Source organism: Astyanax mexicanus, chromosome 13 (genome assembly GCF_023375975.1).
Source record: "Astyanax mexicanus isolate ESR-SI-001 chromosome 13, AstMex3_surface, whole genome shotgun sequence".
In the NCBI taxonomy this organism is placed as follows: Eukaryota; Metazoa; Chordata; class Actinopteri; order Characiformes; family Acestrorhamphidae; genus Astyanax; species Astyanax mexicanus.
In genome coordinates this window covers 42101580-42120615 of record NC_064420.1, presented here as the reverse complement: position 1 = coordinate 42120615, position 19036 = coordinate 42101580, and the positions used below count along the sequence as shown (strand labels likewise).

The following is a 19036-nucleotide window of genomic DNA, read 5'->3' as shown; positions in this document are numbered from 1 at the left end:
TTTCATTAGTGTTAAATAGGGTATTTTATGGTTTTTGTGTGTGTAAGTGTGTGTATCTACACCTCACCACTTGCCTGATCTTTAAATTACCTAAAATCCCCCCACTAATCCTGACTGAGGGAGGGACAGAGAATCTTATCTGATCTTTTTGCTGTTCTCTAGACAGTCTGGTCATTGCATGGTTCCCTCTCTGTGAACGCAGATCACTGATGAACTATTAGATACAACAGCACCACCTGCTTTCAGCTCACAGGAGTGCTGAATGCTGCAAACAAAATGAGCAGCACGACTACTTTATTTAATCTCCAACAGCACAATCCAGTGCAGTTTACTGAGTCTCAGTGTGAGTATAAGGGTTATTTTTTTGGTGTTACAAATAAATAGTGATACTTTGATATGGTTTCATCATATCATATTTATTGTAAATCTTGAATTTCCATAATTTCTCTGTTTCTGTAGTACTTACACATGGACTAAAGGTCATGTTGATAAATACAGAAATATTTAAACAGTTGTTTGTCAATATAATGCAATAAAGGTAACGCAATAATAGTAATGGTAGAAATAATAGTAATTTTATTGTTATTATTTTAGTTTTAGCTTTATTTTAGTTTGCTTTTATCTATTTCACCTTTTTATTTTAAATCATTTTATTTCTTAGACTTAGGCCTGTCACAATAATTCTAATATCGATTTATCGTACAATAGATGAGTATGAACTCAATAATTTTTGATAATCGTGATATCGTCCATTGTGTTTATTTGTAGGTTTGTTCACATATGTAGCAGTTAACAGTATTTAAGCCAGCCATGCTTCAATAAATGACTCCATACACACAATGTGGACTAAAGTAGGTAAAAAAAAAATCTTAAAAAAAAAAGAATTCTTTAAAAAGTGTATAATTGCTTTTTTAATGCTATTCTGTAATCATTATGTCAGTGGCTTTTAATAGTATTAAAATTACAGAAATATCGTGTATTGCAATAATTCCTGGGACAATAAATCGTCCACAAAATTTTTTTATTGTGACAGACCTACTTAGACCTATTAATTTTTATTTTTATTAACTTCTTATCTTCTGTTTTTATCCTATTTTCTTATTAATTCAACCTTTCTTAATTATTTTAGTATCATAATAATTTAATTTTATTTAACATTTTATGTTTTTTCGCGACTTAATTTTCTCTATTGTTCTTACTTAATATGTTTAAAGTCTGTTATTGCAATTGGCTGTATTGAACATGAGGATCAACCTCAGTGTACCTCTGAGTCAAAATAAAAGTTGATTGGTTGATTGAATGTTTGATTATAAATTTATTAGTAGTGTGAATGTTGAAAACTCAAAAAATATGTATTAAAGGATGAGTGAGAAGGCTTCATTTTTATTATTTTCAAAACATTTTGTAAAACCTTTTTTTCATTTGACACAATTTTAATGTTCCTAGGCCTGTCACAATAATTGCATTATCAACTTATCGTTCAATAAATGGACATGACCTCAGTCATTTTAATAATCGTGATATCGTCCATTGTGTTTGCACTTACAAAATGACGCAAGGTCTATGCCAGTCCAACGCGGGCCAGCTGGGACAGAACGGGGCTGCACGTCATGGTGCGGGGTGGACCCGTGGAATCTCCGCCTCTGCACTTAACAATGTGTATGTATATACACTGTATATATGTCTTTATAGTATACTGTCTTTAAAAGGGTTTAATTCCTTTATGATATTATGTTATCATTATATTAGTGGCATTTAATGGTCTTAAAATGCCAACAATATCGTTTATTGCAATAATTTCTGGGACAACATATCGTTCGCAAAAAACTGTTATCGTGACAGGCCTAAATGTACCACTCATTTTTTTATCTTTTGCTGTCTTATTTTTCCTTTTTTTAACTTTGTGTACTGATTTCATCTTGAATAGACCAATAAATGTGTTTTTTTTTTATCTTAGATTGCAATTTTGCAAATACAAGATTTGCATGACTGCAACAAAATAAAAATGTTAAAGCACATCTTACCACACAGGAGCCTCATTATTCGTTCAGTGTGGTAAGATGTGCTTTAACATTTTTAATTTTGTGTTATAAGAATAGAATTGGCTGCTGTTTCAGTGTATTTTCTCTAACTGTGTGTAGTTTATCTTCATTCTGGACTTGCTGAACCCATGTATAGTGATTATTTAGCTTTTAAAAGGAATTTATGGATTTAAGTGAGACATTTCGCTTATCCTAAACTCAGCAGGCAGGTCAGCTGTGTGTGATTTCAGTGTGTTGGTGATTATCACTTGATGAGGCTTTTTGCCGAGGGCCTCTGCTGCTCCTGATCTGAAATAAACAGGAGCACAGAAAAATCAATCAGCCGAATTTAATGTTGATGACAAATATATATATATATATATATATATATATATATATATATATATATATATATATACATTAAGCCTTTAATTCTGTGAGTATAAAGCACAAGGCAGATACCCACACATAGACTCCACACCTAACCCTGATGATAGATGTAATATAGAGTATATATTAGGGGTGGGCGATATGGCTCTAAAATAATATCACGATATTTCAGGGTATTTTTGCGATAACGATATACTTGGCGATATAGGAAAATACAGTATAAGAGTATAACAGCATAATCATAATGTGGCAAAATAAATTGTAGGGTAATTTACCACAGCATGACTTAGATAAAACTCGGATGTGAGAAATCTCAGAACATGAAATGATGACCAATGAGTCAGAGCTTAGAATTTAAAATATATTAAAGTTTACTTGAAAAATAGTTTCAGCATTACAGATATATAAAAGGAACAAAAATTAATAGATATATATTAGAAAAGAGTAAAAGTACATCAACGAATACAATCTCGATAGATCAAGACATTCGCAACCCAGAGAGAGAGAGAAAGAGAGAGAAAGAGAAAGAGAGAGAGAGAGAGAGAGAAAGAAACTAAAGCCAGTCGAGGGACAGAGAGAACTCCTCAGACTTCATCCAAGCAGTTATACATTTTGCAAATGACATGTGATTGGACAGAACTTATCATATGATTACGTCAGCAGAGTCCAGTAAACAGTTTGTTGTCCAGTTCCAATGACGTGATCCGCTCCAGCCTGTCTGAGCAACAGGTTCTTATCATGATGTTGTTCAGCACTGTGTCCTTCATGAACACAGCAGACAGTCCTTAAGTGTCCTAAAGTCTGTGAGAAGAGGAAACAGAGAATAAGAGTGGATGGAAAGATCTGGCCTGTGTGACTTTACGCCGTGTAGAACAGGCATGCGCTGGCTATCTGAGGAGAGGTTCCCAGCACTTCACTCAGAGAGCTTGTTGTCTCCTAGTTCATATGCAGGTCAAACGAACTGAACTTCATTGACAATTTCAATCTGTTTTTTGGGAAGAGAGAGTTTTTCAGGAGAGGTGGACTGCACACCAACAAGAGGGGAGTCAAATTCCTGTCAGAGAACTTAATTTTTTCTCTGTGCAACTTCTCTGTTCCCACTGGTGAAGACACGTCAGCTTTAACACCCAAGGACACTGTCTGCACTACAGAGACACAACATCCTCCCCCCACAGAGACTGCGGAGTTATCGGACGGGAGCCATGTTCTGCTGTATCAGCTGCCGGAAACACCGCAACTGCATGAACACTCCACACCATCCTCCATCTCCACCTCATCATCATCATCCTCCATCTCCACCCCATCATCACCCCACCTGAACTTCCCAGCAACCATGGAGAAGCTGGTATCTGCAGGGACAAGACTGACGCTTTCTCTGTCAGCGAGTCCTCAGGTACAGCGGAAAATCAGCACAACTTCTCCTCCACAGTCACCTACTGCCTCACGGACCCAGCAACCCCCATCCTCACCACCACTACACTCCCCAATCAAGGAGTTAGAAAAGGGGACCAAAATGAAGCCCAGTGAACATGAACTTGAGGAAGTATTAAACAAACTCCCCCCACAACCCAAAAAGAAGAGACAAGCTCCTAAACCACCGGACAGACAGCTCTGCTCTCGACTTCTTCACCAGCAGGAGCCCCTCCCACCTCCCTCCACCATAAGGGAAGAGGCCGCCACAAGTAATCCAGCAAACTGATATATTTTGGGTCCGTGCTGCTACAATGGTGAAGTCAGCAGTACATGTTTTCAAAACAAGTACGGACCCTGTGTGCCAGTTATCTCCCCCATTCCAGTTCTTATCAGAAGCAGAAAGAACAGAGAGTATAGGTCACATAATGTGAATATATCCAACTTGCAGTATATAAATTGTAACCCACAGTCTTTGGAACAAAATGCACAGGTTATTAAGTTAGCTCTACTAAATATCAGATCTCTTACAAACAAGTCCTATCTAATTAATGATTTTATTACAAATTATGGGCTTGATTTTCTGTTTTTAACAGAGACATGGCTAAATTCTTGTAGTGCTGAAAGTGTATTAATTGAGTCGGCTCCACCAAACTTTAACTTTTTAAATGTCTCACGTACCGGCAAGAAAGGTGGAGGTGTAGCTATGCTGTTTGATGATACTTTCCAATGCAAGCAGTTATCACTTGGTGACTTCACATATTTTGAATATTTAGGTGCAGTTTTAAAAGGGACACCAAGAATATTACTAATAATTGTCTATAGGCCTCCAAGGTACAATGCTGATTTTATTGATGATTTTACAGATATGCTGTCTTTTATTTCTACTGAATTTGATCATTTTATTATTGCTGGTGATTTTAACATTCATATTGATAATTCCAAGGATAATTATGCCAGAGAACTCTATGATGTATTTGACTCTTTTGAACTCTCTCAGCATGTGACTGGAAGCACACACTGTCATGGTCACACCCTGGATTTGGTTATTTCGAAGGGTCTCAACATATCAGCCTCTATTAAGGATGTTGCACTGTCAGATCACTACTGTGTCTTCTTTGAAATGTGGACTTCAATACACAGTGAAACCAGACAGATTAGGTACAAGAAAAGGCAGATAAATTACATGACAGCTGAACTTTTTGTGAGCAAAGTGTGCTCTGCACCATGCAAACCATCAGACTCTGTAGATACTCTGCTGGATAGTTTTAACTCAAAAACTGCTAGAGTTTTAGATGAGATTGCACCAGTTAGAGTTAAAACCATGCCATGCAAGCAGAAAGCACCATGGAGAAATGATGCTGCAGTTCAGCTCCAAAAGAGAGAATGCAGAAAGGCTGAGCGCAGATGGCGTAAAACCAAGCTTCACATTCACAAAGAAATTTTTAAAGATAGACTGCGTGATTACAATAAAATAATGTGCACATGTAGACAAACCTACTTCTCCAGCATTATTAACAATAATATTAACAATAGCAAAGTTCTTTTCACTGTCGTTGACAGACTAACTAACTCACCTATATACAGTTGTGGTCAAAAGTTTACATACACTTGTAAAAAAACATAATGTTATGGCTGTCTTGAGTTTTCAATAAGTTCTACAACTCTTATTTTTCTGTGATAGAGTGATCGGAACACATACATGTTTGTCACAAAAAACAGTCATAAAATTTGGTTCTTTCATAAATTTATTATGGGTCTGCTGAAAATGTCACCAAATCTGCTGGGTCAAAAATATACATACAGCAACATTAGTATTTGGTTACATGTCCCTTGGCCATTTTCACGGCAACTAGGCGCTTTTGGTAGCCATCCACAAGCTCCTGGCAAGCTTCAGGTCGAATGTTTGACCACTCTTCTTGACAGAATTGGTGCAGTTCAGCTAAATGTGATGGTTTTCTTGCATGAACCCGTTTCTTTAGCACTGTCCACATGTTCTCAATGGGGTTTAAGTCAGGACTTTGGGAAGGCCATTCTAAAACCTTAATTCTAGCCTGGTTTAGCCATTCCTTTACCACTTTTGATGTGTGTTTTGGGTCATTGTCTTGTTGGAACACCCAACTGCGCCCAAGACCCAACCTTCGGGCTGATGGTTTTAAGTTTTCCTGCAGAATTTGGAGGTAATCCTCCTTCTTCATTATCCCATTTACTTTCTGCAAAGAACCAGTTCCACTGGCAGCAAAACATCCCCAGAGCATAATACTACCACCACCATGCTTGACAGTAGGCATGGTGTTCCTGGGATTAAAGGCCTCACCTTTTCTCCTCCAAACATATTGCTGGGTGTTGTGGCCAAACAGCTCAATTTTTGTTTCGTCTGACCAGAGAACTTTCCTCCAGAAGGTTTTATCTTTGTCCATGTGATCAGCAGCAAACTTCAGCCGAGTCTTAAGGTGCCTTTTCTGGAGCAAGGGCTTCTTTCTTGCACGGCAGCCTCTCAGTCCATGGCGATGTAAAACACGCTTGACTGTGGAGACTGACACCTGTGTTCCATCAGCTTCCAAATCCTTGCAGACCTGCTTCTTGGTGATTCTTGGTTGACTCTTGACCATCCTGACCAATCTCCTCTCGGCAGCATGTGATAGCTTGCGTTTTCTTCCTGATCGTGGCAGTGACACAACTGTTCCATGCACTTTATACTTGCGTATAATTGTCTGCACAGTTGCTCTTGGGACCTGTAGCTGCTTTGAAATGGCTCCAAGTGACTTCCCTGACTTGTTCAAGTCAATAATTCGCTTTTTCAGATCCACACTGAGTTCCTTTGACTTTCCCATTGTAGCTTTTGTAGCTGAGTCTAATCACTGGGTCAAATGAGCCCTATTTAAATGGGCTCATGAGAAGTCAACAGCTGTAGTCAATCAGAATCACTTACAAGAAGTTTAGAGGCCATGACATGAAGCTAATTTGATTGACACAACTCGCTACATCACCAAAATTGACAAATTTTGTTGCTGTATGTATATTTTTGACCCAGCAGATTTGGTGACATTTTCAGCAGACCCATAATAAATTTATGAAAGAACCAAATTTTATGACTGTTTTTTGTGACAAACATGTATGTGTTCCGATCACTCTATCACAGAAAAATAAGAGTTGTAGAACTTATTGAAAACTCAAGACAGCCATAACATTATGTTTTTTTACAAGTGTATGTAAACTTTTGACCACAACTGTATATGACCCCTGAGCTAGTTTCAACTGAGAGATGTAATGAGTTTGCTAAATTTTTTAATACTAAAATCCACAATATCAGACAAGCCATCAGTACATCTCTATCCACCAAGGAGCCCATGTGCTCTCCAAAAGCATCATAGTCAACATGTGCCAGTTTAGCACTATTAATGAAGAAGTTTTAATTGATACAGTGAGTCACCTCAGATCATCCACTTGCAGTCTTGATACATTACCAACCAAGTTTTTAAAGAATGTTTTTTACTCAATATCAGAAGACATTCTTCAAATTGTAAATACCTCACTCATGTCAGGTGTTTTCCCAAATGCATTAAAAACAGCCGTTGTGAAGCCTCTCTCAAAAAAGAAAAATTTAGATACAAACTTATTGAACAATTACAGACAATCTCTAATCTACCATTCATTGGAAAAATAATTGAAAAAATTGTCTTCAAGCAAGTTATGCACTTCCTGTCCATAAATAACTGTCTAGACCAATTTCAGTCAGGTTTCAGGCCCAATCATAGTACTGAGACTGCGCTAATTAAGGTTATCAATGACATTCGCTTAAACACAGACTCAGGAAAAATGTCTATTCTACTACTGCTTGATCTCAGTGCTGCTTTTGACACCATTGACCACAACATTCTCATAGATAGACTTGAGAACCGGGTTGGAATTTCTGGAACTGTCCTAAAATGGTTCAGTTCATACCTTCAAGGAAGGAAATGCTTTGTGGAAATGGAAAATAATGTTTCTGAGACTGTGCCAGTGACCTGTGGTGTACCCCAGGGTTCAATTCTTGGGCCACTCTTATTTAATTTATATATGATTCCTCTGGGGGAAATCATGCGTGACTATGGGATATCTTACCACAGCTATGCAGATGACACTCAGATCTACATGGCCCTCTGCCCAAACAACTATGGTCCCATTGACTCACTGTGTAAATGCCTTGAGCAGATAAATAAATGGATGGGACAGAACTTTCTGCAATTAAATAAAGATAAAACAGAGATTATTTTATTTGGGAATAGTAATGAGAGGCACAGACTAGCTGCCTATCTGGATTCAAAAAGCCTGAAATCTAAAGAACTAGTGCGTAATCTTGGTGTACAAATGGACTCTGATCTCACTTTTAACAGTCATGTCAAAGCAGTCACCAAATCAGCATTTTATCACCTCAAGAACATCAATAAGATCAGAGATTTTCTGTCTAAATCAGACCTGGAGAAACTCATCCACGCCTTTATTTCTAGTAGGATTGATTACTGTAATGGACTCCTAACTGGACTCCCAAAAAAGACCATCAAACAGCTTCAGCTGATTCAGAATTCAGCAGCCAGAGTTCTGACTAGGAGTAAAAGAAGGGAGCACATCACCCCATCCTTAAATCCCTGCACTGGATACCAGTATGTTACAGAATAGACTTTAAGGTACTGTTACTGGTGTATAAATGTGTTAATGGTGCAGGACCAGCATATTTATCTGATGTGCTCCAGCAGTATGAGCCGAGCAGAACTCTCAGATCATCAGGAACTGCTCAGTTAGAGCCGCCTAAAGTAAAAACTAAACACGGAGAGGCAGCGTTTAGCTACTACGCTGCTCTTAAATGGAACCAGTTAACAGAGAGCATTAGAAGAGCTCCAACACTAAACATGTTTAAATCCAGACTGAAAACCTACATGTTTGATCAGGCTTTCAGCTCAGCTTAAAACACTGCAGCTCCACACACTTTTATTCTGTAACGGCACTTTTATATTATGTTTTATTCATGCTTTATTCTTATTAATTCCTTGTTGTTCTTTTACATGTTTTTAATTTAATTCTCTTTGTTTTAATCATGTTTTAATCAATCATGCTTTATTCTTATTTTAGTTTTTATTTCCATTTTTACTGTTAATCTTTTACATGTTTTTTTATTTGATTTCTCTGTGTATTTTCTAACTTGTAAAGCACTTTGAATGACCGTTGTGTATGAAAGGTGCTATATAAATAAACTTGCCTTGCCTTGCCTTGCCTATGCACTGGTCCCAGAACAGCAGAAAAGCAGTGAAGCTTCTCTGCCACTCAGGGTCACGTTCTTCTCACAGCTCTCATTGTTGATGAAAACACTCTGACCTTCCTGATTCCTGAAAAAGTAAAAACAACCTCCAAAGCCTTGTCATAGTGACAGTTAAAAAGAGAGCAGAGATCATAAGGTTATTAAGTGAATTATAACGTGAACAGTAAAAATAATAACTGTATATATAAATGTATAAAACATTTAAGAATAAGAGTGTGAAGGTGTGGTTATCTCCAATCACACCCTTCAAAATAATATAGCATAAAATAATATAATGCAGCAGAATATTTAGTGCATGCATATAAACTGCAAACTAAAACAATTATACAATAAATACACCTAAAGCTTCACAGTAAATAATAGACTACTTTTAAGACAGAACAGCCCTATTATCACGATATGGATTTTTAATATCACAATATTTCTGTATCACGATATATTGTATACGATATAATATTGCCCACCGCTAGTATATATATATATATATATATATATATATATATATATATATATATATATATATATATATAGTGTGATATAGATGATGATATCAAATTATTAGCATGACTTATCATGCTTTGTATCACAAATAAATTGGCTGTTTTTCAGCTGAAAGGTATGAGCTGTACAGGGCTAGAATAGTAGCACTAACCAAGGTAATTTAGCTTAAGCATTTTTTTTTTTTTTTTAACCAAAAGACTGTCTGCCTTTCTCTGTATGAATTTCACTCACGTGATCTACTATATGGGTTGTTTTATTGTACAATTAAATGAACTAAATGTAAAAATCCCCACCTCTTTTTTTAACTGTATATAACTATATAGTTGAAACACTGTTGTTATTGTTCCAAAAATAAAACATGCACATGCATTTTGTCATATTTCATTATTTGATTAATTTGGATTGGCCTTTTTTTTTTTCAAATCAATGACATAAAGTTTCATAATTGATCTATTTTACAATATTATTTTAAATAACTGTTTTTTCAACATATATATATATATATATATATATATATATATATATTATTTTTTTACTTCTTATCTTCTCTTTTTTAATTTTAATTTCATATTAATTCAGCCTTATTTCTTAATTATTTGTGTTATAATAGTTTGAACTTAATTAAACATTTTATGTTTTTTTTAGCTGCTTATTTTTCTTTGTTGTTCTTACTTTAGGTAAAAGTCTGTTATTTTAATTGCTCAGCTGAGTTAAACATAGGGATCAACCTCAGTGAACCTCCATGTCAAAATAGTTGGTTGGTTGATTGATTGATTGATTGATTGATTGATTGATTATAGACTAATTGGTAGTATGAAAAATATTAACAGACGAGTGAGAATATTTAATCTTAAAATTTAGTTTAAAATAGTATATTGCTGCTGTTGTGTAATCATTTTTTTAAATTATTTCTTTAAACATTTTTAAAAACTTTTTTATTTTATAAAAAAAATAAAACAACCAAAAAGTTTCATAACTTGTTATGTTCTAAAAACAAAAACCCCTCCTGCACACATTGTTTGCACATGGATTTTGATTAATTCACTCTTTCTGTAATCTGCCTGGCTGTGTGGGTGTGGACTGGCAGTAGGGTTGATCCAGGTTGGGCATGTTTGTGGAACTGTATCCCTGCTAAAAGGAACACTGATTCATTAAGGCTCTTATAATTGTTTGTAAAACATGAATTAAAACTGGATAAAAATGGAAAACATCTGAATTATTCCAGACTAATATTAGTATCAAACCTGCTGGTGAGTAAAATCCATTTTTTAAACTTGTTCATTTTTCTTAGATTAGATTGTATATTAATGTGAATAAAATGGATTTAAAGATACTAAAATTAATCAAATCAGTGCTGTGATTGCACCTTAAAAAGGGGTGGGGGTTGTCTAAGGTCCATTTCAGCACAGTATATACGATTTTTAGAGTTAGGTTCAACGCCGTCAAACAGTAGTTTGGAGCAGGAGCAGGGTAGCACCATGATGTAGATAAGCATATCTTAAACCACAAGCAGAAAACCTTTCAGTACAGAGTGATTAACTTCTCTCTTATCAGCTGCTTTTCTTTCCATGTTTTAAAATCATTTAAAAATGTATACTGTGCACTGTTTATTCTCATTCTTTTGTGTGTGCATTTATATTTTAAACTGTTTATGGATACAGGATAGCAATTCTATAATTATTTACTTCTTCTCTACTGTACTTAAGTACTAAAATAATGTATCTGTATCTACTGGAGTATTATTTTTAGTAATTAAGTACTTAAATACTGTATCTGTATCTACTGGAGTATTATTTTTACTCCACTACTGTATTAAAGTACTAAAATGCTGTCTCTGTATCTACTGGAGTATAATTTTTACTCCACTACTGTATTTAATTACTAAAATGCTGTATCTGTATCTACTGGACTGTATTTTTTAGTACTTAAGTACTAAAATACTGTATCTGTATCTACTGGAGTATTATTTTTACTCTACTACTGTAATTAAGTACTTAAATACTGTATCTGTATCTACTGGAGTATTATTTTTACTCCACTACTGTACTTAAGTACTAAAATACTGTATCTGTATCTACTAGAGTATTATTTTCACTTTACTACTGTACTTAAGTACTAAAATACTGTATCTACTAGAGTATTATTTTCACTTTACTACTGTACTTAAGTACTAAAATACTGTATCTACTGGAGTATTATTTTTTTCTCCTACTTATACTTTCACTTCACTACATATTTTGGGTGAGTTTAATGGTTTTACTCTGATACGAGCTGCATTGTTACTTGTTACAATTATAAAAATGTTATGAATCATTCTAAACCCACATTATCACTAAACCCAGAGCTGTAGATGTTCTGCACTGTCACTGGGTTTGATGAAGCTGCTCCTCACTGAGTGAATTAAGACTCAAAAAGAAGATCTTCTGCTCCCGTTCTGCCTTTCACTCTGAGAACTTTCCACTGCTTCCTGTAGTAACTACACTAATAACTACAGTACTAGAGAAGGCACCATCTACCCACCCAGAGAGAGCAAGGCTAATTGTGCTCTCTCAGGGCTTTGGCAGGTGATGGCATGCTGCATGACTGGGATTCAAACAGGTGATCTCCCAATCATGGTGGCAGCGCATAGCTGATCTTAATAGAAGATCTCAATGCTCCCGTTCTGCCTTTCACTCTTTCTGTAATAACTACACTAATAACACAGTACTGTACTTTAACTTTCAGTACTTCAGTACTACATTTTACAGTAAACTACTTAAGTACAGAAAATACTTAAGTACAGAAAATGTTCAATACTTTAGTACTTCTACTTAAGGGTGGAGCTTAAAAACACTTTAACTTCTACTCAAGTCACTTTTTAATAGAACACTTGTTCTTTTACTCAAGCCTGGGTCTCTAGCACTTCATACACATCTGATTATCTGATAATGATAATATCTGATATTGTAGCTAGATATAATCCAAATTAAGAGTAGAACTGTTGCAGAACTGTTTCCATGCCTTCATTTGTTGGAGGTGTATTTCACTCACTTTCAAATGGTGTGCATCAAAGCTGTAAGTTTCTCTTGCTGAGAAACTGCTAAATTATATTTTTTGGTAAATAGATGCACGGGTGTGCAATTATTATTATTTTTTTCTTCAAATTTTTACCTTTCAGGAGAAACAGCCAATCAGCTTGCTGTTTTTGCGGAGCGCAGAGAAGGGCCACCCCCCCTCCTCGCTGTGAGTTCAGGCAGCTAGTCGGAGCAGCTGACATTAAAACTAATCTGGATATTCAGCGATTGTTCTTAAAGAAAAGTAACGTAGCTAACCGTGTAAACTGTGATTACATTGTTTCTGGAGCTGTTTCTGCAGGTTAAAAAGACTCGTCTCCCAGTTAAAACAGACAAATCGAACCCATTGTGTGCTTAATAAAATACAGCTTGTGATGAGTCAGTTAGCATAACTTTGGAATTAGATAGGTAGTCAAAAAATATATGTATGTGTTGTGGATAGCCAGAATTTGGTACAGTACTTTATGTTGGTAGTTTAAAGCAGTTTCTGTTTTTCACCTGATCCAACTGATCAGCTAATAAACAATCATTTACTGAGTCTAGCTGTTAAAATCCCTTAGCCCACTGTGGCCCATAACTCAATCACTATGTAAATCCAGCAGTGTATTAGACACATCCTACCGCCACCGCCCGAGCTGTTTTGTTGCCTGCTAGAGGAATATTAAATAAAGATATTTATTTTGTAGGCCCCTTAGAACTGATATTTATCAATATTTATTTTAATACTTTGGGAAAGGTAAAAGAACAAATCAGAAACAAGTGAATTGTTTACATTATTACATTGCTACATGAAATCCATTGTTGATGTACTGTTTTGCATACTTTATTGAGGAATGGATTTATTGATGGAATATATCTGGTCCATGTCCTTTAGTAAAAGCTCATTTTGCAGAATTTTGTGCACCTTTTGTTCAATTTTAAATCCATTGAATAAAAAGAGAGTGCATTCCTGCCACAAAAGTGAAGACTTCATGTAAATATCTAGAAAAGGTTTTATTTAGGCTGTATTATAAGAATTACATATGTAGGAATGTCCACAACATTTCAGTGTCGACAAAGGTAGGCCTATCAGATTCTAATCATTTAATTGTAGTTTGTAAGTGGTTCACATGTTGTTATTTTAGATTTCTTGTAAACCTGTCTTAAAATGTAAGGGATACTGAACCTCAGTTGGGCTGGTGGGACGGCTCAAACCGGGCGGCGGAAATTTCCCTTATTTTTACATTTAAAACTTGACAGGTATGTCATTACTGCTCCAATTCAGTTAAATAATGCCTGTGTTATTGTTTAAATAACCTTTTTGTGACCTTTATTACAAAGCTCTTCATCTGAAGTTCTGAAAGCTCTGTGTGTTTGGTCATTTTCCTTCTCAAACACACCTGATTCCACTCTGAGGTTAAGTACCAGGTTTAATAGGCGTGTCCTCCTCCAGGAAACAGAAAGGGCTCTTTTTTAGGAGTGTGTGGTAGGAGTGAGTGTTGAAACTTCTGTTCTGTAGGCGTTTCTCTTTTATGAATCATCGGTTTCAGTTGATGTTTTTTTTTTTTTTCAACAGCCGTTCAGTAACCGTGGCAAGCAGGAGGACTGAAGCAGTGCCATGAAGATGGTGAATTCCAGATCTGCCTTCTTCCTGGGCTTCCTGGTGGGCTCCTGCACCCTGTACTTCTTCCTGAGGCAGGTCTCGTTTGAGCAGAATTTCATCCTGTGGCACGGAGGTCAGCGGGATGGAGCTGCATTGATAACGACAAATAATCCAAACTGGAGGATAGAAGGATCTGCACTTATCAACCTGAATCATCCTCATCATTCAGGTGCGTCACTGCTGCTCTCTAGTGGAGGATGTATGCTATAAACAGAACACACGACTCAGATCACACTGCATAACAAGGGTGGGCAAGTTATACTACATTACATTACATTACATTACATAACGTTTGGCAGACGCTTTTGTCCAAAGCGACTTAAAATAATGGAGTGCAAAAGTAATAGAAGTTAAAGGTAAAAACATCTTTAGATCTTTAGGGCATAAAGGAGGTCAAAGGGATAAATAAATGGGATAGAGGAGTAGAGAAGGGGACGAAGGAAAGGAGGTTAGAACTAGGCAAGTAGGCCAGTACTTGACTGCCCAACTCATGAACAGTTTTTAGCTTTTTCTGATTAAAAACTAATCTAAATTAGCTATTTTTTTATTATCAGGCTTAGTAGGTTAGGCTGTGTTCGGACTGCACGCCCAAATCTGAGTTTAGGAATATCTAGATTGTATCCAGATTGATTTTTGGAGTCTGGACAGCCAGACACCACATAAATTGTACAGATATGTCTCAGTCTGGATGCTTAAACCAGATTTCTGTTTGCCTAAATTGACAGAAATGCATGGATCCAGAAAAAAGGCACCACACAGGTGCCTTTGTGATGTTCAGACATGCAAATCCAGTCCAATCACTTGCAAATAGGAGCCTGAACAGTCATCCTTACACACCTGCTTTATAGACATTGCACTGCAGTGCAATGAATTTTAGTATTCTGCAGTTAAAACCCATCCATGGCCATGAACATGAACATACGTAATGAGTAATTAGAAATAATAAGGAAAAAAAATACATTATTGCATAAGAAGTAAATAATTTATTTAATATAAAAAACGAATAGTTGTAAAAGTAAATGGTAAAATAATGATAAGAAATGCTCAAATGAATAAAAATGAAAATTATAAAATTTAAAAATAATCAGAGAAAGGGTAAACTGAGTTTAAACAGTCACAGGCTTTCTGGTGGTGATTTATAAAAATTATAAAAATTTCAAATGATTCAGTGATCCCTGCAAGCTAAAATTCAGAGTTTCCTGTAGTGAATTCCAGCTCGCTGGTGCTCTGTATCTAAAAGCATATTTTCCCAGTTCACTAAAAACTCTAGGGAACAAAGGATCAAGCCACTGGAGCGAGTCTGATATCTATTGTTATTTATTGAGATCAGAAAAGAGATATAACTGGCAAATTGCCAGAAAGTGGTTAAAAAAAAAATTGGCCAATGTGATTGCACTTGTGATGCACTGTCTGAGCTTTTGTCTCCACTATTAGCTATTAGCATCATCCAATAAAACTTCGATGTAGACATGACTGGGTGTCTTCCTGCCTCAGAATCTTGTCTAAATAGGCTGTATTTTTTTTTTACAATTGAGACACAGCCTGAGGCTACGTTAGGTCAGTTAATATTCCTATTCCAGTCCTGTACAGCTTGTGAAAGTATAGTAAACTAATACCAAGCATACCGAAGTGATACTGAAGGCTTTATTTAATTAAATTAATGCAAGTAAAGATTAAAAGTGTAAAAATGAACTTACCTACTCTGTGTTTGTGCTGCTGGGGGAGGGAGGAGGAAAGTGGGTGAGGTGCTTCAGCTTTAAAAATCTTTTCTGAAATAGGACTTTAAAATCAATGTCATTTTAATAGTATAAAAAGTGTGGTCTTATCACTAATTCATTTTCTACTATTCAGTTGAATATTTTCAGTTGCCAAATATTTTTGGTTGCCAAATATTTGGATGCATCTCTGGTAGATTTCTTTTTTTTTTTTTTTTTTGCAATGCAGCCAACAGAGTTGGCTCCAAAGGAGTTTCATATTTCACCCAGCCTTGAAACAAATTCTATAGCTTTTTTCAAATTCTCTGATTAATGCAAGATTGTGTGCGGTTAATTCTGCACCTCATTCACCAGTGTAATTTTCTCTCCTATAGAAGAGGACAGCAGAGTTGCAGACGAGCTCTATAAAAAGGTGCGTATCCTGTGCTGGGTTATGACCGGGCCCAGCAACCTGCAGTCGAAGGCTCGTCACGTGAAGGCCACGTGGACTCGTCACTGCAATACTGTGCTTTTCATGAGCTCTGTGGAGGACCACAGCTTCCCCGCCGTGGGCCTGGGCACGGGGGAGGGCCGGGACCAGCTGTACTGGAAGACCATCCGTGCCTTCCATTACGCTCTGAAGAACCACGGAGAGGACGCGGACTGGTTCCTCAAAGCGGACGATGACACCTTCGTGGTGGTGGACAACCTGCGCTGGGTCCTGTCCAACTACTCGTCCGAGGACCCTGTCTACTTCGGCAAGCGCTTCAAGCCCTACGCTAAGCAGGGCTACATGAGCGGCGGTGCCGGCTACGTGCTGAGTAAAGAAGCTCTGCGCAGGTTCGTGGAGGGGTTCAGCACTAAGGTGTGCACTCACACTACCTCGGTGGAGGACCTGGCCATGGGTCAGTGTTTGGAGAAGATGGGCGTGCTGGCAGGAGACTCTCGAGACTCTCTACACCGTGAGACGTTTCATCCGTTTGTGCCGGAGCATCACCTCACTGGCAAGTTCTCCAAGAGCTTCTGGTACTGGAACTACTGCTTTTATCCTATTGTAGAGGTAAGACTCTAAAGCTCAGAGGGTGTAAAATTGTTCTGTAGTTTCTGAAGAATCTCCTGTATTCTAATCAATCTTGGATATATAGAGTGCACTGTTGATACTGTGACATGTAGGATCATTGATGTCTGGTTAAAATCTGGTTAAAATTCCTAAAAAAAATTGAAATCGCAATATACAGCTTTGGAAAAAGTGAGACCACTTAAAAATGATGAGTTTCTTTGATTTTATCAAATTGAAAACCTCTGGAATATAATCAAGAGGAAGATGTATGATCAAACCATGCTGAACTGCTTGAATTTTTGCAATTTCTTTGAGTGGCACAAAGTTATCCAAAAGCAGTGTGTAAGACTGGTGGAGGAGAAAAACATGCAAAGATTCATGAAAACTGTGATTAAAATACAGGGTTATACCACCAAATATTGATTTCTAAACTTAATGATTATGAACTTGTTTTTTTGCATTATTTGAGGTCTGAAAGCTCTGCATCTTTTTTGTTATTTCAGCCATTTCTCATTTTCTGCAAATAAATGCTATAAATGAAAATATTTTATTTGGAATTTAGGAGAAATGTTGTCTGTAGTTTATAGAATAAAACAACAATGTTCATTTTACTTAAACATAAACCTATAAATAGCAAAATCAGAGAAACTGATTCAGAAACTAAAGTGGTCTCTTATTTTTTTTCAAAGCTGTATATTACAGACAAAAAAACTGTTCCAGTGCCTGTTTTTTCCAATGCCTTTCAGCCTCGGTACACAATGATTATATAATAATTTGTGGTGTCAATCAATTGTAAAAAAAAAAAAAAAAAAAACTAATCACAATCAGAATCTAAATGCTTAGGAACCCCTGATTTAGATGATTTTTGATTTAGAATCTCGCAGTCTGCTGAGTAAAGGTTTCAGGGAGTGCATTCGCATCAAACATGGCAAAGCTCTGACCCAGAAGCCTTAATAAAGAAAATGATAGCTAACAGCTCACAACTCAAACTGTAAAACTACTTATACTGTTAAACACAACTTTAACAGATAAAAGGGTGCAGACTGACAGACATACAAACATACAGACAGACAGATGCAAAATGATTAGAAGAGCAGGGAGGGCTTAAAGATTGAGAGATAGTTATGAGATATTATCCAACGTAACTCGCTAATTAATCATAAACATTTCATGTTTTAAACATTTTTTCTTTCTTTCTTGGGGGTTAATCTAGTCCAGGGGTATTTAACTAGAATTCAGCACGGTCCAGTTGGAGAAAATTTCGTCAGTCCAAGGTCTATACACATATACATACAGGATATAGCACTGAATCATAACACAAGTTAACATCTGACCCTTAAGGTTGTTTGAAATATGCTGGAAAAAAAATATAATAATAATAATAATAATAATAATAATAATAATAATAAAATGCCTCTCTGGACAGATTCCTCCGCTGTCTCTCTCTCGCGCTCGACGTGTCTTTAATTTCCGCCAGTTTTCGGGCAGGAGCCAATCAGCGCCATGCGGACAGGGCCTCAGCACCACACACACCACAGGCTGAACTACAGAGTGAGAAAATAGAGGAGAGGCTAATTTCAGGCTTTTTCAGGCTTTTTTGTGCTTTAAAAGACAACAGAGACGGAGGAGCAGCTGGTCCTGAACTTAATGTTTTAGCAGCGTTCACCGGGTGATAAAAAAAGAACCGCGTCTCGTTCATACACAGCACTGAACTACAACTCTACACATTCTTGCTGGTGGCAGATAAACTATTTGCTCTTTCAGGAGACACACCCCAAAGCAGCGAGAGAAAGGTGGAGAAAGTAATTGGTAGCAATGCCGCGTAGCTACAAAGTGAACGAGAAAAGTTACACTGCTTTAAAGGGAACACTGTCAAATTTAAATCCTTTTTCGGTTTGGGTCCGCATTGGACAATGTCTGGGTTTGAACCCGGACCATGGTCCGCCTATTACTGACCCATGATCTTGAC

General features: G+C 36.6%; 1 protein-coding gene across 2 annotated transcripts in view; it reads left to right on the top strand.

Moving 5' to 3' along the window:
* c1galt1la (core 1 synthase, glycoprotein-N-acetylgalactosamine 3-beta-galactosyltransferase 1, like a) overlaps positions 1-19036 on the top strand; it is a 32531-nt gene that overhangs the window by 7093 nt on the left and 6402 nt on the right. For both annotated transcript variants that reach the window (XM_049462865.1, XM_022676905.2), the window contains exons 3-4: positions 14227-14482; positions 16403-17067. In XM_049462865.1, coding sequence (XP_049318822.1) covers positions 14269-14482; positions 16403-17067 — 879 coding nt within the window. In that variant the 5' untranslated portion in view covers positions 14227-14268. The remainder of the gene's footprint in view (positions 1-14226; positions 14483-16402; positions 17068-19036) is intronic.